The sequence below is a fragment of the Uloborus diversus genome, chromosome 5 (assembly GCF_026930045.1).
Source record: "Uloborus diversus isolate 005 chromosome 5, Udiv.v.3.1, whole genome shotgun sequence".
Classification (NCBI taxonomy): Eukaryota; Metazoa; Arthropoda; class Arachnida; order Araneae; family Uloboridae; genus Uloborus; species Uloborus diversus.
Window position 1 is genome coordinate 72,801,947 of NC_072735.1, and position 27,748 is coordinate 72,829,694.

Genomic DNA, 27,748 nt, shown 5'->3' on the forward strand with positions numbered 1-27,748 from the left:
TTACCTTTTTCGTCCGCCATTAGACAGTGGCTGCAGTGCCCCCATAGTTCGTTGGAGTTGCGAATACTTTCTTCCATATATTAGATATAGAAGAAAGTAAAAATAAATGAAGGAGAAAAAGAATTAAGAAAAAAATATGTTAAAAAATAAATAAATAAAAATTTAAAATTGAAAAAAAATAAAAAAAAAAAAAAAAATAATTTGAATTTTGACATTTGGAATTCAAATTATGTTTTTCGCAATCACGAGTGTGTGCGTGTATGTAAGCGTGTGTGTTTGTGTGTGCAGGCATGAGTGTGTGGTATGTGTGTGTGTATGTGTGTGTGTAGGTGTGTATGTGGGTGTAGGTGTGTGTGTAGGTGCATATGTATGCGTGTGTGTGTAGGATATGGACGCAACCTGGTGACGGTTTTTGCTATAGGGAGGCGGGGGGTTGAAAAAGTGACCGAAATTCAAAGACGAGCAAATGAAAACAATTAGCAATCGTGATTGCTCAATAAATAAACCAAATTTCGAAATTTGTTTTGTGAATCTCCATTTAAATGACCCACGAGTAGAGGTAGAGTCCCTTAATCGGCGGTACGAAAATTTTAAGTGGAAAAAGTTTGCTCTTAATAGATACTAGCATAAATCATTCGAATTCATAAAGAAAATCAAGAACAATATATCTAACTTATCATCATTTTTTAAATTAAGCATTTGTATGTAACTCGTTCTTCGTTCTCGTAACTTCGTGTTCTGTAACTCGATGTTGGAAGTGGATGTTGTAACTTTTGCATCTGGCAACGTTAAACACCATGGCTCTCAATCATGTGCTTAAAAAGCTTTCTGGAAACGCCATTTACCTTCTAAACTGCCGGTCTCGTTTGGTCGTTGTAGGTTCTTTGAGTAATTACACTAATTATCGAAACCTAGCCAGCAAAAATATGGCCAGACCTCAAGTGTTTTTTGATATGACCGCTGATAATCAGCCTTTGGGTCGTATTGTTATGGAAGTAAGCCAAGTTATTTATATTCAAATTTGCAGTTGCTCAAGTGCATGCTTGAATTTACAACTTTTTTTTTTCTTAAATCACTTTTGTATAACTTATTATTTGGCACTTGATTAAGCCGTCTTAGTACATTAACTTGCTATTTTAATTCTGTCATTTGCGTTTTTGCCTGTTTAAACTTCGTAAATTTTCGCGTTTTAATATTTTGACTAGGCTTAAGGTTTTTGCTGAATTACTTAAATAACGTACATGCAATTGTATCATCGCATGATAATGTCGAATCTCATTTTTTAATTTGCTTTAAAAAATTCCCCCCTCCTTCCGAAATAAAAAACCCTAGCTTATATGTTTTTATAATGTGTGATAACAAGTGCGTGCTATCCAGTTTCACAAAAATGTTTAAATTATACTCTATTGTCCCTTCTATTTTCTGTTTAAATGCGTGGAAAAATGGAATAATTGCCAACTGGATCTGATTTTTTTGTTACTCCACAGAAGTGTTGCTGTACCGGAAAACTACACAATTTTGTAACGGAAATTGTTTTGCCTACGCTTATTGTTAACGTTATGCCTTATATATGTGAAAGCTTTAAAGAAAAAAATGTTACTAAATCCACAAGTATAATGAAACTAATTATTGTGATGTAAAAAATCTTATTAACGGTTTAATGCCGTACGTGTGATTACTGTTTTAAAGGCTGCCAGTCAAAAATGGCGTCGTCAGCCATTTTCATCAAGTTCGAATGTACAACGAACTATCTTGACATGCCGGTCGTAAAAGAAATTTCTGTTAACTTATTAGCCACTACTGCTGAAAATGTATGAGAATCTTGAATGACATTTTAAAATTAGAATTTCACTTTCAATTTAAGTGAAATGCACCACACCTATTACGGCTTATTAAATTAAGTAAACATGATTTGATTAAAAGTACGAAGGAGGAATATACTTTTATTTGCATCGGAGAAGAGTTGCCCCCTGGAAAAAAAAATTTCCATGCTAGAAAAGTGTTATATTTTCCCCCAATGCGTGTATGTTTCCAACTTAATGAACGCGAAGTAGTTCAGATCAAAAGTTTTTCAAATATAAGTGCAAATCAAAAATTTTTTTTAAACTCTGCTGTGTTTTCACGGGAAGTTTGAAAAGAAAATTAATAATCCAGTTTAGATTAATCAAAATTTTACTGTTGCTGTCATCGTAGCGATTGAACCTGGAATATTCTGGTGTAAAGCAGCATTAAAAACAAATTCAGTTCCGAACATTGTCATTTTTTATTTGATTGACTCGACCCTCTTCCCCTGTCAAACAATTTAGCCATTTTTGAATCTGAATCAAGTTTTTGAAAAGAATTATCTTAGTATGGGGCAATTCCACCGTTACGGACGTAACAATCACAGACTTTAAACATGCCTAATTTCAATTTGGTTTCATAAAAAGCTACAATTTTTTTTCTTCTGTTGTATAGTTTGGTGTTATTAATGCTATCAAAAATTTGGGTGCAGATTGCTTTATTACAAAAAGTAACAAAAATTAAAAACTGCCTGTTACGGACGTAACTCAAAAAACAGCAAAATGTATACATTGTCATACAATTGCCAATATTCCTGTGAATTATTCATAGATTTCTAAAATTTTCTTTGAAATATTTTTTCTAGAGATTTCAAGCTTTCTAAAACCATAAAGTGTTCATGGATATTGTTTGTAAAATTTATGATAGAAATTTATATATTTGTTACGGACGTAACAAAAAAGTGTTACAGACGTAACATGTCTGATATGCTAATTGCACAAAGCAAATAAAAGCTTATGTATATTAATAATTTTTGTTAAGAGAGTGCAATGGTCTAGATTAACACATTATTTTGACCTTTTAAGTTACTTTTTAATAGTTTTTAAAGATTTGGGGAGGTAGGGAGCAGCCGCCGTACATATACCGCCATATAAATAAATATAAAATATAAATTGGTGCGTCATAAAAAGTAAAATTATCCAAGGAAATTAAGCAAAACAAAAGTGAAATTATTCAGTTACAAATAAATTTTTCAAATTTTTAAATTGAACGTGGGGGAGAGGGGGGAGGGTGCTTCTACAAGGGAGTACTTTTACAGTTTGAGAATTTTCGATGATTTTCTCTATCTCTCAACAAACATATTAGCTGCGAAATTTCTTTTAAAGTTTAACAGTTGCCTTTGATTTCAATCGCTTTTTAATAGAATTGGCACGTTTTTGCCAAAGGTGGAAAAAAACGGTCGAAACTGACATCGGAAAAATGCGTTTTGGCCAACATAAGGCCTAAGTAATCTAAATCTTGCTTCAAACATAAATGTGCTTCATCTGAGGATTAGATGTAGCTAGTTTAATATTTAGTACTTTTAACTCTAATCTAATTATGCTTTTTAATTTAAATTTAAAACTATAAAATATTCAACGCACGATGAAACAATCTAAATATAATTTTTTTTGTGGAGAGTAAATAACAATAAAAAGTAACTCAGTAACTTTGGTTTAAACTATTAAACAGGACAAATTCTTATCTCTAAGTTAATTTTTAAATAAGAAGTAATATCAATTTGGCTATGCTTTCTAAATGATAGAAGTTTGAAGAGAAAAACTATACTTAATATCTGTAAAATAAATTTTTTTGGAAAAAAAAATTATTAATGAAAATTAAGCACAAAATTCTTTGGATTTCATCTCGTTAAACGATCAAGTAATTTTCACCAAAATCTACTTGGAGAACACTATTTTTTTGTGTCTAGTGCATTGATGAAGCAAAGTTTGAGAAATTAAGGAACCCTCTAGAGTATATTTATGCATGTTATTAAGCATTAATTGCCAATCTAGAATTATTAACACCAATTGAATTTATTGCATGATTTGGAGGACAAAAAATCTTACCTTGAGAGGAACACCTCAGAGCAACAGTAGGATATCTTAGTGTTATTCCTAGGATTAGATGTCTTAATGTTGCTCTGAAGCGATGATGTGTATTTCAATAATTTTAAAAAATGAAATTAAATATCCACTAATATTTATAAAATTTTGAAAATCACAGTATCAGAAGTTTTGTTATATCATATTAAATCTCATGCCCTATATTTTCATTGCCCATCCTGTACTTTTTTTCTTTTTAATTGGAAATATACATGTGTTACGGACGTAACGTACTGCTTTTTGTTACGTCCGTAACAAAAAATGTTACGACTGTAACGCCATTTTTTTAAAAACTAAAGAAATTCTAATGTTTTAAACTATGGTAAACAATTACTCTGATGAATTGCTAAAAGGACAAAAAAGGATTTCTTTTAATTTAGATTTTTTAGGAAGTAATGACATCTTTTGCTAAATTTTTGTTACGGACGTAACATTGAACTTCATGTTTTTAAAATTTAAATTGTTTAATTTTATTTTGTAAAAAAATTAAAATAAATGCATGTTATTATAGTATTATGGTAATAGTTTAAGCTGTACTGCAATTAATTTTGTTTATTTTTATTTTGCTATTCGAAATAAGCGTTTGAAAATGGGGTATTTTTTTCTGATTGTTTTGAAGACCCGACTATCATACTTCCAACTAGGAAAAAAATCGATTATTTAATTTTTATTAAAAAAACAATGCAATATTTTGAAATTACACATTTCAAGCTTTACAATGATGTACAATATAGCAAAATAACTGCAATATGAAATTTTGACCTACTGGTTTCACTTTTCATGGAATTGCCCTATGGTATTAGTGTAAGTTAAATGTTTTACTCTCTGAATTAAAATTGACATTCTTGAAGAATAGGAGAATCTAAAATTAGATTTAGCATGCTATTTGAAGGTGTAAGTTTGGTCATTTTTAAGACTGCAATCTAACTTTGATTATTTCGAAAGATGCAACTGTACTTGGCGTGACTTCCCAAAGTTAGTTTTATGACTAAGAAATAACTTCTATAATCCTACTACAAAATCATACAGTTATATTGAATTAAATGAATTTTGGAATGCTGCAGGGTTGCAGTTTCCACAAAATGTTAAAATACAGTAAATTTTTGAAAGTTCGAGGTTCCGCTTATTTCGAAGTGCTTACTTGATATTTTCATTTACAGTTCAAAAAAAAAAATTTTTTCATAAAAATCTGAAAATCTTTTCCCTGCCACTACACTTAAACTAGATACATTAATTAATAAAAAAGGCATTGAGAGGTTGTTATCAACAGCACTCCTTAAGTGGCACGATATACGTGTAGTCATCGACTGCACAATATGAATTACGAAATGTCTTCAAGATAATTTGATGCGTTAAAGTAACATTAATTTGCCGTGAGGAACGTGTAAACATGCTTTTTGGAATATTAATATACCTGATGGTCAAAAAAAAGGTGTAAAACTCGACACCTCACGAGTAATGTGTACGAAAGATGAACCAGAAACCTTCTACAACAAACCGCTTTTGTGGTATGCGAGATACATATGCTCGTAAGCACATTGATACAAACGTTATGACAGAACTCGTTAAAATAAATTTGGGCAACGATTCGCTTAAAATATGTTTGGTTGCCTACAAATTTGCGTGGGTCAATATGTACGTACAGATTTCGTGGAAAAAAAGGTCCAATCGGAGTTTTCAGTAATCTGAAGTAACGTGAGCCCCAATTACCTCAGATTTTCGACACTACTGTACTATTTAAATTGCGAAAATGAAGTATATGGCATATTTGCTTGTTTGCTCTAATAAGAAAGAATAAACAAATTGATGCACAATTCGAGAGCAAACAAGCATGGCAATAGTAACTTAAATTTAGGTAACATATTTAAACTTTTAAATTAAACAATAGTTTGTCTTAGTGGGTAATGTGTCCCCGGCATGGGTACAAGACCATTCATTTCAACCTTGGACAAATTTGTCGGGACCGAAAGAAATTTGACTTAATTTTAATTAAAAAATAAATTAGGTGTTTGAGAAATATGCTTTAGTTACTCAACTGTTTCATAACCAAATTTACATTGGCTTTCTTTCAATTTTCTGCCATGGTTTTTTTTTGTTTACAATATGCTTTCAGAAGAGTATCTTTTTAGACTCGCGCTATTTGACTTTTAGGTATAGCTCTGTTATTTGAAACTCACTGCATTGTAAACTGTGCAAAGTTGCTTGCTTTACTCTCTGATTTTTTTTGCTATCAACCTTTTGTTTTTTCACTTGCAATGTTTTCTTTAACTTTACACGCATAGATGAAAATAACGTGCGCTCTAAAAATGTCTTAGAGTTCAATCTGAATCGCAGATTGATTGCTGACGAGATGAAATGTTTACGCTCCAGCAAATTTGTCCACATACCAGGGTGAACTGTCGGGGATTTTGAAGATTTGAATGAAAATAGGAATTTTGGAAAGAATCTGAAATTTCAAGCTGGTTTGAAACACTGATAGGCAACCGTTCCTGCATTTTTGACAAAGACTTGAGGAATCACTAAATTCTAATGTCATTCAATCTAACACTCACTATAGTCTATTCCAATGTAAGTTGGCACTGAAAGGGAAAGGTACAAGATGTGCTACTCAGGGCTGCGGAGTCGGAAGGAAAATGGCTGACCCCGACTCACTCCTGTATTTTGAAACGCTAGACTCGGACTCCAGGTTTTTAAAAAAAAATTTTTAAGGGGGAAAAATTCTAAACAGATTAAAATGTTAATTCCTTTTTATGAAAATTTCGCATTTTAATGCATTCCCCCTTTAATGTTTAACAAATAGATATTGATCAAATCGTATGCTTTCAATTTTTGAAAGCTGTACCTTGAGAGAAAAAGCTTTTTTCTTAAATCCGCACCAGGTGACACCCATCTGGTAGATGACACCCAACGTTAATTTCAGAGTTAATAAAAAAAATATTTTAATTCTGAAAATTTTTACGAACATATTTTAAATTATATTTCAACGAAAATAGGGCACATATAAGACAAGAACTAATTTTACACAAAATGTGGCGGTATACAAATTTGTACGAATAGTTTTTACTATACCTATATTTCTTCTTCGCTAAATTTTCAATTTAAATTTTATTGGCTGCTTTAGAATTAACCTTAATATTACGACTTTAAAATTAATTGCAATTATTGAATGTTGTAATCAAAAAATCATTTACATTTATTTTGTTCTATACTTTTTAGTGAGAACCAAGCTGATAGAAACAGTCTTAATAAAGAAAAAAACATTAGATTATTTCATCGGATCTTTTGGATTCGTACTTTCGCACCAGAACTTTGAATTTGCTGATCACTCTTAAACGTTTCAACCTTAGCTACGGGCCTCGACTTACTAATTTGCTAAGTTTCTTTTACTGTTTTATAACTGATAGCAAACAAAACACTATTTTCATTTGAAAGTGATTGCTTGAAAATATTAGGTAACAAAACTGTTTGCCGACAGTTGCTATTAGTTAAGTTAAAAAGCAAGCAAACTAGGGGACGGCTACAGGAAGTTCGGTAAGCACTCAAGCTAGCTGATTGCCATAATGGCATTAATTTTCTCATCAGTATCTTTTTATACATGTAATCGAACCAATTGATAGTCAGTATTTAAAAAATGCAAGGAAAGTCTGAAAAGGAAAGGAAGAAGCCCAGAGTCGGCATGTTTTCTAACGACTCAGACTCCTTTACTCTCGACTCAGACTCCTTTACTCGCGTTTCTCCCCACTTTGCATCGCCCGAGGAAAAACGTCTGATTGTCATAACTCTTAAATGAGCTCTCTCCACATTGTGGTCAAAGCATTTCCATCTGGTCTATTTTCTCATTTATGCTTTTCATAGTTATTTCCAAGCAATTGAATAAATTTTTGAAAACCGTTTATGTGAGTAAGAAGAAAATATTAGTTTTCAGTTATTTACTAGTTGCCAGGGTTGGTTAAAAAAAAACCTATTTTTTTTCAAAAACACCAAATAAACTATTTTTTTTGTTTAAACCGGGTTTCTTTTGGTTTAAATACTATTTGCGAGAAAAACAATTTTCGGAAGGTAATTAAGGTTCCATGTAATTAACAATTATTCAATAGTTACATTATACCTAATTTCTTGATTAATTAAAGAGATAAGAACAAAATCTTGTAACTTAATTAAATAATTAAAATAGCTTTCTGCAGGGAAATATTGATTGAAATGTTCGACTTGATTAACATATTAGTATGCATGTATATATAGACCCTTTATGATACGAAATACTTCAAGAAGTGGTTGTGATGCGGGTTAAGATAAAATATGATGAAGATCCAAGAAAAAAACTTTATTATAAAACCAACATAATAATATGAATAATTATCGAATCAAGGTAAAAGTTATATTTTTAAGCATAATCTTTTCAAAAGAAAAATTTTCATATTTTTTCTTTCTGATCTTGCGTAACGCTGATTTTTATATACACAATGTCGCAAATATTGAAGTAAAGCAAAATGTACAACAGTACATGATTGAACAGTGAAAAAATCGATTGCTGTTGTACTGACAAAAGTTTTACAAAAAAGTGCTGCTCTATATTGGACTCCGTTCTTATTTTGGAAAGACTTGGAAAAGATATAGACTATCGTTAAAACAAAGAACCAAATCAAAAATACCAAAATTGGTGTAACATGGCTTAAATTGCAGCTTATACAGCTTATGTTATACATGTTGCATCCAGCATTGAAGTTTAAAAAATATTAAATGCAAACTCTTTAGAATTATTAAATGTGTAGCAAATTCTATTTCAAGAAATTTTTTTTGCCAAAAACGTTATATACGTGAAATATAAACTTTTTTAAAAATTTGATTCCAAAAAATATTTGGCAGTGGTTGCGGCACCGACCGCCGGAAATGCAATGAAGTACCGACCTCCTTCTGCGCATGCGCAGAGTAGAAATTACTGCCTTGGGGTCGGGATTGTTTTATGAACCCGACCAAGGGGGCGTTACGATGGGCGGGATCTAATTTCAACCATAGACATGGAAACCGGTTCGCTCGCGCTCTCTTAACTAGATGGATCATCCTGTGGTAGAAAAGTGATTCCTTTTCAACTAACGATCGTCCGCCATTTGTAGGGCAAGAACTTTCCACCGCGCATCACATAAGCTTACTATCGGTTCGTTTTCCGCAATTTTCTGGGATTTTTCTGTTTTAAAATAGTACTTTCAGTGAAAGATTTTTTTTTTATTTGAAAAAAAAAAAAAAAATCCTCAAAATCATTTTTTTGTTCGAAATTAACTACTGGAGGTAATTTCAGAACAGAAAATAGATTTCACATCTTCTTAATTTGTAACTCATTCGTCATTTGGAATCATGCGAAACATTAAAGTATACTTTTGTCTTTAACCAAAAATTAATTTTTGGGTAACGGATAAGTCAGTTTTAATCACTACGATGATTTTTCAGGCTGCATCTCGTATCTTGTGTGAATTCTCGCACATTTTTAAATAAAGGGATTTTAAATTAACTCAGATATATCTGTGAAGTTTACTGCATAAAATTTGCAATTTATGGGTAAATTTATATGTACTTTTGGTTAGTAATAAATTATAAATTTAAGAAATCAAAATTAATATTGAATGGCTTTTAAAGTCATGATAACATGTTTAATTACTCGTAATCAGAATATGTACTTTAAATTGCGAGAAGTAAAATTTACAAAATATTTTTATTGAACAAAAGTGGCATAAGGTACATAGATTTTTAAATCTCACATCCACTTTCGGATCAGAATCAATAACAAATATTTTGAAATAAAATAATATGTAGTAACACTTGCAACTAAATTTCTGATAAAACACGAAAATTTGCTATTAATTCTCTATTATGTGCAGTTTTTAATGGTAACAACTTTTCAACGCTAATTTTTGATTGATCTAAAAGTTATGTCCTTAAAAAAACAAAAGACTTTAGTTTTCGAGCGGTATCTGCCTGCATGCGTGTAAAAAATGTTATCCATTTCTCACTGAAACTTGCTAAATTTAAACTTTTCTTAAAATTACGAGAGACCTACAAACTTCATATTTCGTTACGGAGACATGAAGGCAAAAAATTTACGAATCCAGACACATGCTGTACTTGGCTCTTTCCATTGCTACTAAATCATCAATATTTTTTCGTTATTACACTATCGTATGGTTTCCTAGTATCTTTGAAACTTAAAGTTGAAGCTTTAGTTATCGTTATATTGCTCTAAAAGCTAGTAAATTGCATAAAACTATACATAATCAGCTTATATGTTAACTTGTTAATTGTTCATGCTTTTCTTAAACTAAAATTAAAATAAAATGCTGTTTGGTATAAGTTTATTTATGCTATTTTATACTTAACGGATAATTTAATCGTTATTAAAGAGTATGGTTTTTGTTAATTTTTGTCTGATTCTACTACGCTTACAATTGAGGTTCTTAGAAATATGGTGACATCTAGTTTTAACACATTGGTTTGCAAGTAATTTTATTAGTGTAAGTGTATGCTCCCTATCTTTATCATCATTGCCGTGATTGATCTCTTTAAATAATGAAATGCAAGTAGAATTGGCAAGCACTAAATTGACAATTTTGGTTCTTCTTTTGAATACACATTTTTGGTAAACCTTTGTTAATATACTTACGGATACACTTTTCTGTTTCTGAGCAAATTTTAACTCTATTCTTAGTCGGTTTCGTCAACCCTCCTTTATTTTTCCTATCAAATAGAGCTGTATGCGTTACAATATTTTTACTCCTGTTGATTATTTAATATTATAGTTGCTCAAACTAAATTCTACGCTTCTAAATGCAAACTCACTCTTACCTGTAGAAAGATACATTGCTTCCTTTCTTTGCTCTATTCGTACACTTAAGAGCCACTGTTTGTAAGAATCAGGCAGTTTACGTTCATTTGTGAATGTTGACATTTTTAATTTTTCTTATTTTCACATATGTTGTTCCTTATCATGAATATAATGTTTGTGCAAAATATGAGCTTTGTCTGCCTTACCGTTTTTGGGAAATTAAATTTTTAAATTTAGGGGGTGTGGCACATTTTTGCGTGTTTTTCAAATTTGCGGATTTTAAAGTTCTTGTTGCTTTAAATTCCCCTATAATGACATGGATTTTTAAATTCTATACTATTATATGGTTTTCTTAGATATTATTACAGCTGTCAAATCGGTGTCACTACGAGGGCGGCGGCCACAAACTCCGTTTAAAAATGACCGAAAAAAAAGTATGGTCAAAACACTATCTGGGTGTGATAAGATTAAATTAACAAAATACATAAATAAACAAATAAAATAAATTTAAAAAAATAATAATAAATGAAAAAAAATGCATCACAATATACTAACTTCGAATGATTATGTTTCTAAAAGTAGTAGGAGTGACACTAATTTTATTAGTTCAAATGTTAGACAAACGTGTTGGCAGAGGCGTAGGAACTTTGCAGAAGTATGAGGAGCTGGGACACAGTATACGAAGTGTCTGGAATCTAAGGGGCAGAAGCAGTGGCGCAACCAGAAAATAAGTTTTTTTTGGGGGGGGGGCACTTAAATTTTTCCCCCATAAAAAAAATTAGCTTCGAAGCTTCCATCTCTTATTTAATATTGTATATATACAATTGTTTATGGAGAGAATGAGGTGATTTAACTTCTGGTTTTGAAAGGGGTTTTTAAAAGGTTAGTACTCGAAGATGAGCACGTAGAAATAGAGGAGTTTCGGGGTGCTCTTCCCCGGAAAATTTTCAAAATTCTTGTTTTAAAAACGAATGTTTAGGTTATCTTTGGTAATGTTAAGGGGAGAAAAGGTTCCAATATCCTCCCTGAAAAAATTTCAAAATTAATGTCTTAAAAACGCGATTATATACCATATTTGTTGCCTTTAGTGAAAATATGAATCGAAGGATTGTCCTCGATAGATTTTTTGAATCAATTTACAGCTCCATCCCAATATTTCGAATTCGAAGTCCTAAAAACATAATTGTAGACAACCTTCAATGATGTCAGGAGAAAAGGCTGTACTAGGGCTCTACCCTGGAAATTTTTCAAAATTGAAGTCCTACTAGAGATTGTTTTTCAATGATGTAATCAGAAAAGGTTCAGAGGTTTCTTCTTCTTAATTTTTTCGAAATTGTAATCGCTGAAAAACGCGACTGTGGATCAGTTTGTTGGCGTAAGGGGTCCAGCAATTTTTTGAAATTGAAATCCCAAAAACGGAACATTACATAATCTCCCATGTTGTTGGAGGGCAAGGAATTCAGGGACTCTCTTCCGGAAATTTTCAGAGAATTGAGCCTTGAAAACAAAATTTGAGACGCTCTGTAATAATTTTGGAGGAAAGGGGAGGTTTCGACAGCGTAGCATTTAGAAGATTTTCTTATTTTCTGAGAACTAGAAAAAGGGGAATACATATAAAAGGGGGGTGAAACAGGAGGGCGGAGAAACAGAACGTTGGAAATGTGTTAAAATGAATTGTTCATTATATATTATATTGTTCAGATAAATTTTTGTAAAAGTCTTTGATAGAAACTATAAAATATTGTTGGCGTTTTTTTCTGCAAAAATAGATGAAAGGTAACAATTTTGGCATGAAAATATATCTGTAAGTGATGAAAAAATCGTAAATTTGAGAAAGCAAAAAAAAAAAAAAAAAAAACAAGAATAACTGTAACTTCGTAAAGTATAATCTGAGGGGTCAGATAACTTAAAATGAGATAAGTTTTTGGAAAGTTGAAATTATTTGAACAAGTTCAACATTATTTGAACAAGTACAAACAACCTTAGTAACCTTTTTCCATCAGTTATGTCTGGCGCACCTTCCATGTTATTCATATGTAAATGCCAAACTGGCTCATTATCATCTGTTTTTGTGATCATGGAACAAAAAAACGGGATGCAAAACTAATAAGAATATGAACTGAAATGCGATGCCGCTGTCAAAAGCCGAAACACGAGCTCAAGGTGGGGAGCAAACCCATATTGGTACTAGTTCTGATTTCACAGGCCGCGGGGTAGAGCCCACTTTTCCGCATTTCTGGAATCAAGAGATCTTTTACCAGTGAAAAAAGAGTGAAGGTGAATTCAAGTGCACTGACCACTCCGTCTGCCCCCTGCTTTTGTTGCTTATTGGATGGAAATTACGAAATTCTTAGAAAAGGCAGATCAGATTTTTGAAATCAGGTTTGAGGAAATCAATGTACGGCAATAAGCTGCAGTGCAAGAATTTTCCGGGGGAGCTGAGACGGTCTGAAATATTCCAGGGGGAGCAATATTCAAGCTCCCCCAGCTCCCCCGGTTCCTACGCCTATGCGTGTTGGTTATCAAACTTAATTAGTTTCAGATCTCTGCTATGAGGGGGCTAGTTGTATTCAGATTAGCAAATGGTCAACTTCTACTATTTCTCCGGGATACCATGTTTTTTCAAGCTTTAGTGCTACAAAATTACCAGATATCAATAAGAGATGACCGTCTTTCTGAAACTGTGTGATTTGATTTTTATGTTTTCTTTGTTTTAGTCTACGTCATCCTGAAATTATGTTTCAGATTCTGAGTGCTCTGAGTGCTCGCTATATAATACATTGTGTTCATCACTATTTAAGACATTATGTTATAAATAGTTGCATTTTTAATATAAATAACAGATAAAAAATTAGTATGGTTGAAAAAATATGAATATTAGTACGACTATTTTAGCCTATAATGCACATTACACAATACGTCCATCTGTACCTATATCGATTTACTGTGTTTCTGATGCTTTTTATAAAGCTTTTTTTTTTTTTTTAAAGCATTAGAAACATATTATTTTAGGTGTCACTACTGTAATTTTATATTAAAGTTTAAAACAAACCGTGCAAAAAGCCATTCGAATTAAAAAAGTCTTTTTTTTTTAAATAACTCCATAACATACTATTTTCTAATGATTATATTTCCGAAAGTAATAGGAGTGACACCGATTTTTTTAGTTCATATGTTAGACGAACATGTTGGTTATCAAACTTAATTAGTTTCAGATCTCTGCTATGAGGGCGAGAGTAGAAGTTAGATTTTAAACATTTGCATTTTTGTGAAATTTAACACATATAAGTTCCAATATCTTCTGGCGCCCTTATAGTGACACCAATTTCATTACATATTTTTGATGTATGCAAGTGTAGCTAGGAATTTATGCAAAAACGTTGGTGTCATCATGGAGGCGCTTTGAGAAAATTGGCATTGAATATAGTAAAAAAATTCATTTTCGGTCATTTTTAAACGGAGTTTGTGGCCGTCGCCCTCTTAGTGACACCGATTTGACAGCTGTAATAGTATCTAAGAAGACCATATAATAGTATAGACTTTATTATAGGGGCACTCAAAGCAACAAGAACTTTAAAATCCGCAAATTTGAAAAACACGCAAAAATGTGCCACGCCAACTAAATTTAAAATTTTAATTTTCCAAAAACGGTAAGGCAGACAAAGTTCATATTTTGCACAAACATTACATTCATGATAAGGAACAACATTTGCAAAAATAAAGAAAATTAAAAATGTCAACAATCACAACCTGCCTGATCCTTACAGACAATGGCTCTTAAATGCTGAACACGAAGTCGGCATGATTGAGTTTCATCCACCTGAAAACCGCTGAGAAACGAAACAAATGCTGTTCAACCATCAATATATTTGCCCTCACAATGGCGGCCGAGTCTGCTCCTAGGGAGAATCATTTTCCCCTCCGAACTTCGGTAGGCTGATCCATCTAGTTAAGTGAGCGAGAGCGAACCGGTTCCCATGTCTATGATTTCAACAGCCGACCAATGATATTCTATGCGGTCGGACGAATTATGTATGGCCGACCACACAAATTAAGATACTTTCCCAATGACCATGCTGAGCGGCCTCGGACGAAATATGTATGGCCGACCACACAAATGATTCTTTCCCAATGAGTCTAAGCGGTCGGACGAATTATGTATGGCAGACCACCACAAATTAAGATATTTTCCCAATGACCATGCTGAGCGGTCGGACGAAATATGTACGGCCGATCACACAAATTAAGATTCTTTCCCAATGACATTCTAAGCGGTCGGACGAGTAATATATGGCCGACTACGCAAATTAAGATATATACGCCGAGCGAAATGATAGTTCTGGAATTAATATAGATATTAAAACGGCATACACGATCTGTAATTATGCTTTAATCATAATTCAATTATTCGATGCGATACATCGACCATCTCCGACCCATGCCCTCGAGTGCCGCTGCTTTGGGTCGGACATGATTCAAATAGACTTTATGAAATTCTATGGCGGTCGGATGTATAATATGAGACTTAATATGAATTTCCAGTGAAATACTATATTTAGCGATAATTTAATAAGAATTAAGGCAGATTTACGGCGACTAATCGATGTATGTCACCGCCGGTCGTATAATACGGCAGGAATTCTTTTCCGAACTCTGACTCATGCCCTCGAGCGCGAAATTCTAGGGAGGAAATCCGTAGAGCTATCCATTTTGAACTCTTTTAAACAGTTTTCGAATATTCAATGTACGCTTTGAAACTCGCACCGCGTTCCATGATGCTAGCCATTTTTACACGAACCAAGTGCACGCACGCACATGGTCGGTACTGACGTCGTTAGCTGGAACCGCCACGCGAGGCGAAGGAGGCGTGTCAATCCGTTGAAAGTGTCAGATTTGCGCATGCGCAAGTTTCTAGGTCGGATGCCGAATCCAGCTCCGACGGTCGGTGCCGCAACCACTGCGAAAATATTTATTCACCTGCAGAACAAATCTTAATTTTTAGGTACAAACAATTAAGTTAGACTGTTGATTACCTTACAAGTCAAAGTTAAAATTACAGACGTACCGAGTACTCGGTACTTGGCTAAATTCTGATCAGATACTCGGCCGATACCGAGTAGTTGCAAAAAATTGAATATTGTCCAAGGCAGTACTAAAATTTATAAAAAAGAGCAAGCATTATATTCTGCAATCATTTACAATTAAAATTTAAGTCAAATTTAAATTTTGAGAATAATGAAGTTTGTAATGCTTCAATCGAATAAATCTTTATTTTAATGTCCCCAAAGTTAATAAAACTTGTTTATTAAAAATTATGCAAGCAAGGTAAGTATAGAAAATATGGAGTTTTTATATTAAAAATGGATTTTCGCTTCAAACAAAAATTAGTTATAAAAAATATAAATACCTTTGCTTAAAAAATAAAAGGAAATAAAACAACGTTAAAAGTACAGTGCAGGAACACTGCAGGACACGCGTTTTGGCGTTACAAGGAATTCTTTTTCAATTCACAAAATGGTAGCTCCTGGATTTAAAGGCATCCGACAACAGTCGGATTTTTTTGTCGAATGTCTTTACATTCTTTAGCTCGCATGTTATGCACTGAAAAAGACGTTCCTTGTAACGGGGTGGGGGGGTGGGGGCAGAAACACGTGTCTGCAGTGTTCCTGCATATTTGTTGTATTAAAATTATGTTTTGCGGACTAAAACTATAATTGATTGGTATACATTGAAACCCTCCTAACGGATAATTTTTAATTCCCCAGTTCCAATGCAAATAACATTATTAAACCCCTATCTTGCGAAGACCTCTGTTCCGCATTAGAGGGATTTTACTGTAATTTGTTTTAATTCCAACTTGATTAATCATACCTTTTATTTATTTATTTTTTAATTTTAAAAATTATTAAATTACTCTGTACTTTTGTGTGTGAGAATTAAAACCTATCTATTTAGCTTAAAATGTTTCACTCTATTATTTTTTAAATGTTACTGCATATTTTTCATGTAAATCTTATCTTCTAAACAGGCTGTAATTTCTAAAAACTGTAAAACATGCTATTTAGATAATGCAAGGTGATTATGGTTTGTAATAAACAAAACAAATGCAAAACAAATTATTGTTTTGCATTTCTTTTTAATTTATTATTTGGTTTTCATTTAAAATTTGATAATCATCTAAGTGGCCATAACTGGATAAAACTGATTTTATCCCAGCTGGTTTTAACCATGGTTAATATCATCACTGGCCAAAACTCTTACAACCCTGGTTTGTGGGGAGGGGGTATTAAAGTATAGTGTAAGCATTTGTATAAAAGAAAATTTTTGGAATTCAAAAGCAATCTTTTTCTATAGGTTTTGTAGCTGTTTTTTTGACTTAGAATTAAATGTTTTTATAAATATAAATGTGTATATAGAGTACAAGAATATGTTGGTGTGTATAAGAGTAATTTTAGCAAGAACATGTTTGAGAGATTATAAGAAAACATATTTTGGATTCTATACTAATGAAACGCAAATGTAAGAATTTAACTTCTTTTCGTGCTTTATTTTTCAGTAGCAACCAAACCAAATAAGCTATATTGTACAATTCTGTATCTCTAGGAATGAAATCTTCTGATACTGTGTTCTACCCTTCCATGGCAGTATTTTTGAATTGTTAGTCTAATAAATAGCCATCATTTTAGAGTGAACTATTTCCTGCGTTATATTTTTAGGCTTTAACTTGTTTTTGAAGTTTAAAATCAATCATAACTTGTATACTTACAAATGAACTAAGATTGATATTTTTCTTTTAGCTTAGAGCTGATGTGGTTCCAAAAACTGCAGGTAATCTTTTTTGCATAATATTATAAAATTTATTTATTGATGGATTGTCGAAGTTGGATTTTGTGGCAAGTGTTTAAATAAAATAAGCCTCATAACTGCTTTAAGCTTTTTGTAAGCTTACTTTCTACAAGCACTAAATGTACAGGTTCTCAATCCTTCAGAGTTCTTTATAAAAGTTAATCTTTCCGCTCCATATTTAAACTAGTTTCCTTAAAGACTTTAAAAGGATTTAGATTCAATTTTTATGCCTTTAATTACATTGTACTACAAAATATTTTTTCTAAACGGTGATCTTCAATAGACAAAAACTGCTTAATTTTGAGCCAGTCTAACATTAAAGCGGCTGGCTCATAACAGCATCTCTGTAGGTGTTCCCAACAAGGTTTGTTGATTTAAATCAGCTTGATTTGAATCAAGTGACTTTTCTAAGAAAACCATTAATTAAAATCATTTGATTTTTATAAATTTTACATTTTTAGAATGTATTGCTGTAAATTTAAGACAGTATAATACAATCTTGTTAACTTCAACAGGAAAAACTACATTGGACTTATCTTAATTTTAAAAGTAAGCTGAATGGATTAATCCAGGATTTTTCACAGGGTCCGTTTTTTGTGAAAATACAATTATTTTTGTGAAAAATCAATTAATTTTGTAAAATCAAATTTTACAAAAAAAATTTTTTTTTGTAAAAACGTAATTTTTGAATTTTGAGATGGCGCAAGCTGCATCATTGACACTTAATGTTGAGTGTTTTCCCTCTTTTCTGTTGAGAATATCATTCTTGAGTGTTTTTCGAGTATTGGAGTATGGGAGGGCGGCATCGCTCTTTGGGAGATGGGTATCCCTCAAATATCAATATTTATTTACCATTCTACATTAAGTTAAATTATACTAGAAATGTTATATGTATAGTATTTAAAATAATTGTAATGAAAAAATTCAGGCAGGGGTTCAGCATTTAACTTTTGAACCAAGACATTGTTAAAAAAATCAAAATTTCGTTTAAAATTTACAAACTCCATGACTTTTACAAAAAATAAACAAATATTTTAATGGTTTATTTAACAAAGCGTACTAAACATCGAAAATTTTAAATATCAGATTCCCATAGCGGATGCAAACAGATTGCAATCCTCAAGGTGAAAACATCAAAAGTATAAAAACGGCTTGTAAAATAAATATTTCTCATAAAATAATTTTAAAAATTGCCCTTTAAAGTCCTATGATAAACATTGCATTAATGTATGGACACAGTTGAATCAAAAATAAAGAAGTAAATAAATAAAAAATAAACCATCGATTCAGCATTTAAATTTTTGACTCATAAAAGAAAATGGAATTCCGCTTTAAAAACTTAAAATAAGCGTTGTTACAAGTATAAAGAGACTTTTCATTTATTTGCATCCTAATAAAGCGAAGTTAGCTTGAAAAAAGAATAAAGTATGGTTCTCCTATCGAACCTAAAGAGATTGCGCATTTCAAAATGTAGGCATCTAAAGAAAAAAAAGATGAATAAAAGAGTTTATTTAAAATTAATTATCCTTTTTAGCATCAAAAAATCAAACCCATATAACTTTCTCCCAAAATAACAATTGAACATCACCCCGCCAGACCCTAAGTATAGATAAACAGTTAAACATCGCACCTGTGGTGATAAGTTTACAGTTGGTAACCCTATCTGAAGCGATCACATCCCCCCCCCCATCCCTACTATCCCTTGCAGTTCTAAGTTCATTTCGCTGTATATTATTGTTTATTAAATCATGAGCAGGAAGATAAGTGCTTACGACTAACTTTTTCAGAGAAGTTTGCAACAACACCGCTGCATAAAACAAACAAGCAAAATTATAAACCAAACTGACTTTCAGCTGTTAATTTCTTTCATAGAAACCAACAACAAGCATTATATTTATTTGGCCTTAGTAGTTATTTATCACTTGCAGGAGCATCACAAGAGCGCCTTTTTTCTTCTGCAAAATTAGCAGATTTTGTATAAGTTTATACCTTTAAACTTTAAAAAAGGTTCCAAACATTATTGTTGGAAATATACTGCGTTATTTTGATTTGAGATTTGCTCTTCCAATAAACAATTTGTGAAAGATCCGTTTCTGTTTATCAGAATTTTGTGAAGGGTCCGTTTTGGTTGGATTTTTGTGAAGGGTCCGTTAATGGACTCAAATTTCCTCTGGCCAGACCCCTGTAATCTATTGTATGAAATATATTAAGTTTATAAATATAAATTTATATCTACAAATTTTTAAAGATTAAAAAAAAATTAACTATCTGTTTTAAATAAAAAAATAGACTTTTTAGATTAAAAAAAAAAGAACCCTGGTTCCTAATCATTCAGATTCTCTCAGTCATGGTTTTCTAGGATTGTTGCTTTATTTTTGAAGAGGTTCAGGGAAGTTCATTCCTAAATTACTTGTAGATGACTAAGGGAAAGATCATTTTTTGGAATGTTCTCAACTACATCACCCTGGTTATCCAACCCACATCCATAGCTTAGTTCTTGTTACAGGAATAAAATCCTTGATTTGGTCCGTGAATGGCGTGTGTTTGTCCGTTCCTTGATAGACAATAGCTTAAATGGGTTAATTATCAGATGTTTTAGATAGTTTGCTTCAGGATTGCAAAAGATTAAATAATCATTCTAGTTATATCTAATATGTACTTATTTTTTAATTTTAAATTAAATAACAATTTATAAATCTCTTTATAGAAAATTTTCGAGCTCTTTGCACTGGAGAAAAAGGCTTCGGCTATAAATCAAGTACCTTCCATAGAGTAATTCCAGGTTTTATGTGCCAGGGTGGCGATTTCACCAATCATAATGGAACTGGTGGCAAGTCTATTTATGGAAATAAATTTGAAGATGAAAATTTCATTTTAAAACATACTGGTGCAGGTAGGCTTATTTCAATGAATATTTAATATAATTCTTGTGTTATTTCTACTTTCATTTTGCACTTGCTATAGTATGTTTTGATTTTTAATCTTTTCCTTGCAAAGATATATTTTAATAATCCTAGGATAGCTACAACTGAATCTATAACAAGTTTCAAAAATTATTTTTAATAATTTAATTCTAATAGATATAAATTAATAATTTTTGAACTTTGTTCTGTAACTCTCATAGGTGCAATTTTCTTTTGTGCTCAACTAAACAGGAATGACTTACTAAAATCATTTGTAGTTTATGAGCAGTTGTAAGAAGCAAAAGGGTTGAATATTGGTTGAAATAACCATTTAAAGATTAATATATTTGACCTGTATATTGTATATGTACAAGTCTGTCTGTTCTTCATGTAAGGATATTGTTGATGCAAAAGTATAACAGAAATTTAAGTCTCGAAAGTGTGGATAAATTTTTCGTACTATTTTTATAGTTTATCATTACATGTAGGAAAATGATGTTGCTGCTCCAAGAAATCTTTTGAAAGCAGAGCAGTTGCACTCTTGTGTTCATGCGGAAATATTTTTTTTAATCTAAATTATGACCCAAAAGATTTATATCTAAAAATCTATATAATATCTTCAACTATCAGCATATTCCAACCATGCTAGTCTTAATTTTACTGCCTTCAGTAAAAATCAGAAGTCTTGAATAAACCATTACTAAAACATAAACCCTACCAACTTGATTTTTTTTTGTACCAGACAGTTTTGATTGGAATATGTTTTACTGAATGGTTAAGTTAAAACAAGATATCAAAATAGGATAAAGTTAAAAAAATTTCCTCTCAAATATATTTAATCTTCGAAAAAAAAGAATTTTTTAAATCATTAACAATAGCTTTAAATTGTTAAGTAATCCTGCAACTATTGTTTATTGTCACTCTCCAGATAACCTCGTTACTTGCGCCCAGCCGATTAGCGATCAGATTTTTCTAACCAAAATGTTTAAATGATTATCTGCTCTCTTACCTGGGGTAAAAATTGTCTTAATTTTCCTATCATTTTTGCTGAAAGAGAAAGTTTTACTGAATGGATTCACTTTTACTAATTGTTTAATTGTCAATTTTTATCAAAGCATGCAGCACTTGTAAATATAATAAAAATCATTACTCTGTGAAAATGTAACTTCAATGGTTTTGTCCTTTTGATCTGAGCATATGAAATGACTGAAAAATACAAATTTTCATTTTGTAGCTAGTGCTCAAAACTCTTAAACCTTCCTTGCCATATAATTACACTTTGCTACTTTGATATTATATTGTATGCACTTTAAAATGGAAAAGCTTAAACTGATAGTTATTCAACTATAAACTTCTGAAAAAGTTCAAATTTGTGACTAATTCTTAATATGTTGAGAAGACATTAAGTTTAGTTTCTTAATCTTTAATTCTTGTATTTTGTACCTTTTAGTTTCTAAATCTTTCTGTTAAAATTTTTTTTTTTGCACCCTAAAACATTTTAAGCTAAATAATTGGATTAAACAGCTAAATAAGTCCAAGAAGTTAAGATTCTTTTTATTCTCATGTGAAAAAAATCTTTATATGCTAAACCCAATCTATCCTAATATGGACTGTTCTTATAACTGATTGTGTGCTACTTGTGATGTCATCTCCAAGTTACATACGTCATGGCCTAGTGAATTTTCTGTAGCAGTCTAGTAGTGTTTGTTTGTTAGTGTTAAATATGTTCTGTGTTCAGAGCCTGCTGCCTCTGTAACTTCATTTTGGGATTTACAACACAGCATCTGTTCCCCACTAAAAAAATAAAAACGATGCTTCAAAGTTTTTTGCCTCTTAGCTTTGAATGTAATACAGTAACATGCTTGCCAACTCGACTGTTTAAGGGGAAACTCCAGTTTTTTGCTTCCATCTCCTTTCTGATTTCTCGTTTTTTAAGATTTTCTCCTGTTTTTGCAGTTTTTTCAATCAATCGTCAAGCAAATCTTTCTTCGCAATAGATGGGGCCCTGTTCTAGTATACCAATGTCAGGAAATAAGAATTTTTTTCCAATTAACTCATTTAGTAAATTTTTTGGAAGCTTTCCACATTGCATGTTCAAGGATGCACGTGCTTTGCCGAAAATTACAGCAGATTTCAATCCTTTTGCATCTTGAAAATATTTCGATTATTTTGAAAGTTTGAAGTTATTTTAACATGTGCTACCCTATACCTACTTATTTTATAATTTATTCTCATTATATATTGATTTTTGGGGGGGGGGGGATTTTAGTAATTAAATTTTTGTAGCTATATTTTTTTGGTAGACGGGAATGTCGAAACTTTAATCAAATTCATTATTTGTATAATCTTGTCGTAAAATTGTGTTTTCAACAAATTGTCGGAAATGTTTGCGCTATATTTTCCCTTATCTTTTTTAAACCAGATTGTTTTAAACCTGTGTCACCAGACGAAACTTGTTTTCGCGGTAGACCGAGCAATGTCTGGCAATGCAGCTAGTGACATACATAAAAATCATTCTTTAAAGATTTATTATTAGTATTTTAAGTAATGTTACTCCTCTAAGAAATGGGGCATTCCAAGGTATTTTTAAAATTATGTAGAGTCCGTAACGTGACCTTCTTTTTCCATAACTTTTTAATTTACCGTTTGATTTGCAAATTATTTTAATTTGAGCTGGTGTGTTGGTAGGAAAAGATCAAAATAAAATAATATGCTAATCAAACAGTAAATAAAAAAAGTTATGGCAAAAAAGGTCACGTTACGGACTCTACATAAATGTCAAAAATACCTTGGAATGCCCCAAATAGTCTTAAAGCGAGCTGTTAAATGACTAAACATAAACTAATTAAGACGTCAATACGAAATGTAGTTCGAAGTACCATTCAAATTATTGAAACTGTTCAAATTAAAAGATTTAAACAAAATATTAAATTGGAAGATTTAAAACTTTTTTCTTGCGAAGCACTTTTTGCATTGAGCTACACCATTTGCATGCCCTCTCCCCTACAGGAAAGTAGGGCTCGACCGATGGCATTTTTAGCCGATGGGCCGATGCCGATTGTTGGCAGATTGTTCAAAGATGGCCGATGGCCGATTGTTTTCCTCCAAATGGCCGATGGAAAAAAAATCAAACAGAAATAAATTGATAAAATTGTCAGATTTAAAGGGTGATTGATTCATTTCACTTTACTTCCTTTCTACGAATAAGGAATTGCAATCACAACAAATAAAAAAAAAATTAGATTTTCACCAAAATTTTTATTTTACGATCATCCAATTTAAACTTCACAAGTTTTTTCGGCACATCTGTACATGCATATGTACCTAAGAACATGTAGATGACCGAAATATCCATTTTGAACACTTCCTCAGTTAATTATCGCATTCTCTTGTGATGTCTTCATGCGCGTAAACTTACGTCACTCAAAAACGTTATGAAATAGTAAGTTGAAAACTCATACGTACGTAGTATGATCTAAAGGTTAGAGGACAAGTTGTATAAAACCTTACCCTGAATAGTTCACATTGCCGAAGCAAATCTATCTACAAAATAGTCACCTTGAACGACTATGCACTCCTGCCAATGTTCGTATAGCTTTTAGAAGCGTTCCTGGAAGACATTTTCGCAACTTCCTGTAAGGCCTCTTGCGCTGCTGCTTAAACTTCATCATAGGGAAGAAGGCGACTTTCATGTTGAGGATGCACGGTTCGATTGGTCAATACTCTGATATGACAAACAAATAACATAACGTTTCGTCGGACTTAGCTCCGTGTGACTTTTACCTGTTCCCAGCAAAAAAACATTTGCATGGACGATGCTTTCCTCCGTTAGGATAAGATAAAGCTGCATCATAGAAGGTAGCGAAAAATGGCTTTCAGAAGTGTTTCTAAAAGTTATATGAACACTGGCAGAAGTACATAGTCCCTCAAGGTAAACTTTTGAAGGTGGATGTACTTCTGTAATGTGAACTATTCTGGGTAAGGTTTTATATAGCTTGTTCCGAACTTTTGGATCGTACTACGTGCAATCTATATAGGGTGTAGTTATGCTTCTCCTTTTTTGACTGCTGTACAATGAAAAATAAAAAACAACAGCCAAAAAAAAAAAAAAAACAAAAAAGAAAGAAAAAAGGAAGAAAAACAAAAAGACTGTTTAATAAACAATTGATTTTTTTTTTTAAATTGAACATATAACTAAGATTTCAGTAATATTGTAATGATGTATGGATTTAAGTTCACTAAACATAGTTAAAAAACATTAAATTATGTTAAATCATTCAAAAAAAATTAAGAATAAAACTATGAAACCGTTAACAAATTACGCAATTAAATTGGAAAGATTGCACGCAGACATTTTTTAGTCATCAAATTAAAAAAAAGATAACAGATAAATTACAATACTAAATCATAAAAGAAATATTTTTTTCTTATTTAAAATTTATGAGTAGAAAATTTTGCATTTTTCAAAAAACTAAAACAGTGACATAAATTTTGCTGGAAAAAAAATTGCCATGAAAAGAGCGAGGTTCTTAAAACGCAGCTATAAACAAAATCAATATTTACACAAAGTTAATAACTGAATACATATGACAACTTGATCTGATGTTTGCATGCATAAAAAATAGTTCAAAATAAACATTGAGCAAAAAAAACCCTTCCAAAACTTACACCCGAGTTTGTATTGATTTGCAGTGGCGGATTTAAAATAGTGTTTTAAAATGAATAGCGGGGTTTTGCCATCTCATATTTGTTTCCATAGTCTCCAATTCGGCAATATATCACCAAATGACCATCAGTCTGAGATGCTATCTTAGTTTTGCATTAAGTAATTAATAGCCACAAAAAATGAGTAAACAGGCTTTTCAGAACACCCGATCGCAAACAAAAAGGGAAGTGCACAACTGGAACGTACGCACACCCCACACGCGAAAACTTATCCTTCTACAGCTTACCATTTTGGAGTTATGACTTATGAGAGATACTACGTACATCCAGCAGTAAGAAACAACGCAATAATTAACTTGTTTGGTACCTGAATGCAGTATTAAAAACTCTTTCAGGGGTGACTCAAGTAAAAATTCATACTGAAATTTAGTATACAATTTTATATGAAAACCTTTACTTTGTATTAAAAGGTAAAACATCCAAGGTCTTTTTTCAAAAACATCGGCCAATTCCATCGGCTTTTCGAAGTTTTTAAGGCCGATGTTTCTTGCAATTTAGCATCGGCCGCCGATGCCGATGGCTAAATTGTTGAACCATCGGCGCCGATGCATCGGTCGAGTCCTACAGGAAAGTTGTGAATTAGAGAAATGATTGTATCTATTATATTTGGAAATGTTTTTCGATCTTTGCAACCCCCCCCCCCACACCAAGAATATATCGAAAATATCGATATTTGGAGAGATTTATTGCGGTATTAAAATTCTGATATTGCCCAGTCTTATCTAGTAATGTATCTAGAATTTTAGCTTCCTATTTCAACTGAGTGCTCAACCCCCTATGCCAAACTGAAAAAAGTCTGCCTCCTTTCTCAGTGGCTCCAAATCAGGGTTGAGCCATTTAAATCAACAGAAATAATTCTGGTTTATTTTTTTTTAATTAAAATCATTTAAATCCCAAGGTTTAAATCTTCAGTTCAGAAGAATGAATTTGATAGCCATGAAATTCAGAGTATTTTTTTATGAGAAAAAACCATAAACAAATATTAATTATAAACGATCTTTTCGCTAAAAGAATGATACATGTTGTTGAATGAAGTATATTGAAACTGAACAAAAATTTAAATAAAAATTATAGCAATAAAAATTAAAGAACTTATATAGGGTATAAAATGTTTTTTCAATGAAGTTAAACAGGATAAGATTAGATATTTATCTGTGAGGAGTTGACCTATTTCATTCATTTGAAAATACTCATCATTCAACTTCCATTAAATCAAAACAAACAAAATCCATGGAATTAAATAGCTTGAACCAACTAAATCCATGAGAATTTTTAATAACTTTAAAATCTGCAAAAATTCAGTATACATTTAAATGCAGTTTTTCTTAAATCTAAGTTGTTAGTCACCTGTATCTCAAAAATACAGACCACACCTCTGAAAATGAAAAAATGCCGTTTGCGACAGTTTATCTTCTGCTCATGCTCAGAACGTTTTAAGTGCAGTCTTGAGTTATTTAAAAATTTCAATAGCTAAGGTTTTTGATTTGTAATCTGGCCCTAGGTTAATATTTCCTGTACAAGTTTCTTTATTAAATATTTTGATAGCTTTTTAAAATGATCTTTTAAATTTCAGGCATTCTCTCAATGGCTAATGCTGGCCCTAATACAAATGGTTCTCAGTTTTTCATTTGTACTGCTAAGACATCTTGGTATGTATCTTTTGTTTCTTAAAATGAATAAATGTTTGCTTAAATATAAAATTTGTTTAAAAAATCTATTAAATTTTTTTCCAGGCTTGATGGAAAACATGTTGTGTTTGGCCAAGTTACTGATGGAATGGATGTAGTAAAGAAAATTGAAAGTTACGGCAGCCAAAGTGGCAAAACAAGCAAGAAAATTGCTGTTGCTAATAGCGGACAACTTTCTTAAGTTTAGCCAACTTAATTCATTTTGATAATCTTTTACAATAAAATTTGGGCAAATATTTTTTTTTTACATGCGTTACTACAAGCACATTAAATTGTTTATAACAGCCCCCGAATCTAATTTTAAGTCTTTTGTCAAAACTATGATTAATACAGCTTAACAACTTTTAATACATGTTAACTATAAGCTCTGAAGTTTAACAAAGCATTAATCTGTAAATAATGAAAATGCTTATTGTCGAAACTCGAGTAATGCTTCAGATTTATTTTCTGCAACTGAAAGGCAGAATTTTTAAGTTTTTTCAAAAATTGTGGTAGCTTCTTGCTGCAAATAGTTTCTTAACTGCAGTAAAGGGGTGGGGTGTAAGTCTTTGTTTTGGACATTCCTGAGCAATTATGTTTTTCTATTAAATGTCAAGTTTTGTCTTTGCAAAAATAGCTTGCAATTCTGCATTGAGTTGGAAAATAAAACTTTGTTTTGAAATATCGTATTTATTGACTTGAATTCTGTTTCATATTCATTGCAGGGGATATATTTTGACTATGTATCTAAATTGGTTTCAACTCGAACCTCTTGATTCTAAAAAAATCAAGAGGGAACCTAATATATGTTCAGAAGTAACAGCATATTTTAAAGCACTCTCCATTAATTGCATTAAAAGTAGTACT

The 27,748-nt window shown here is 31.7% G+C and overlaps 2 protein-coding genes across 2 annotated transcripts in view; one reads left to right on the forward strand and one right to left on the reverse strand.

Annotated features, from left to right (window-relative positions):
• The window catches only part of LOC129222693 (cytochrome P450 4V2-like), a 108,244-nt gene that overhangs the window by 19,134 nt on the left and 61,362 nt on the right, over positions 1 to 27,748 (reverse strand). The window lies entirely within an intron of this gene.
• Positions 766 to 27,570, forward strand: LOC129222694 (peptidyl-prolyl cis-trans isomerase-like). The gene is made up of 5 exons (XM_054857226.1): positions 766 to 995; positions 17,538 to 17,568; positions 20,294 to 20,479; positions 26,788 to 26,863; positions 26,948 to 27,570. Exons 1-5 carry the CDS (start codon positions 798 to 800, stop codon positions 27,081 to 27,083), a joined length of 627 nt encoding a protein of 208 aa, XP_054713201.1. The 5' UTR covers positions 766 to 797; the 3' UTR covers positions 27,084 to 27,570.

Excerpts from the sequence above, each read along its gene's own strand:
- LOC129222694 (XM_054857226.1), top strand. The coding sequence starts at position 798 with ATGGCTCTCAATCATGTGCTTAAAAAGCTTTCTGGAAACGCCATTTAC. Across the intron at positions 17,569-20,293 it reads TGTGGTTCCAAAAACTGCAG|AAAATTTTCGAGCTCTTTGC; the intron begins GTAATCTTTTTT and ends ATCTCTTTATAG. Across the intron at positions 20,480-26,787 it reads TTTAAAACATACTGGTGCAG|GCATTCTCTCAATGGCTAAT; the intron begins GTAGGCTTATTT and ends TTTAAATTTCAG.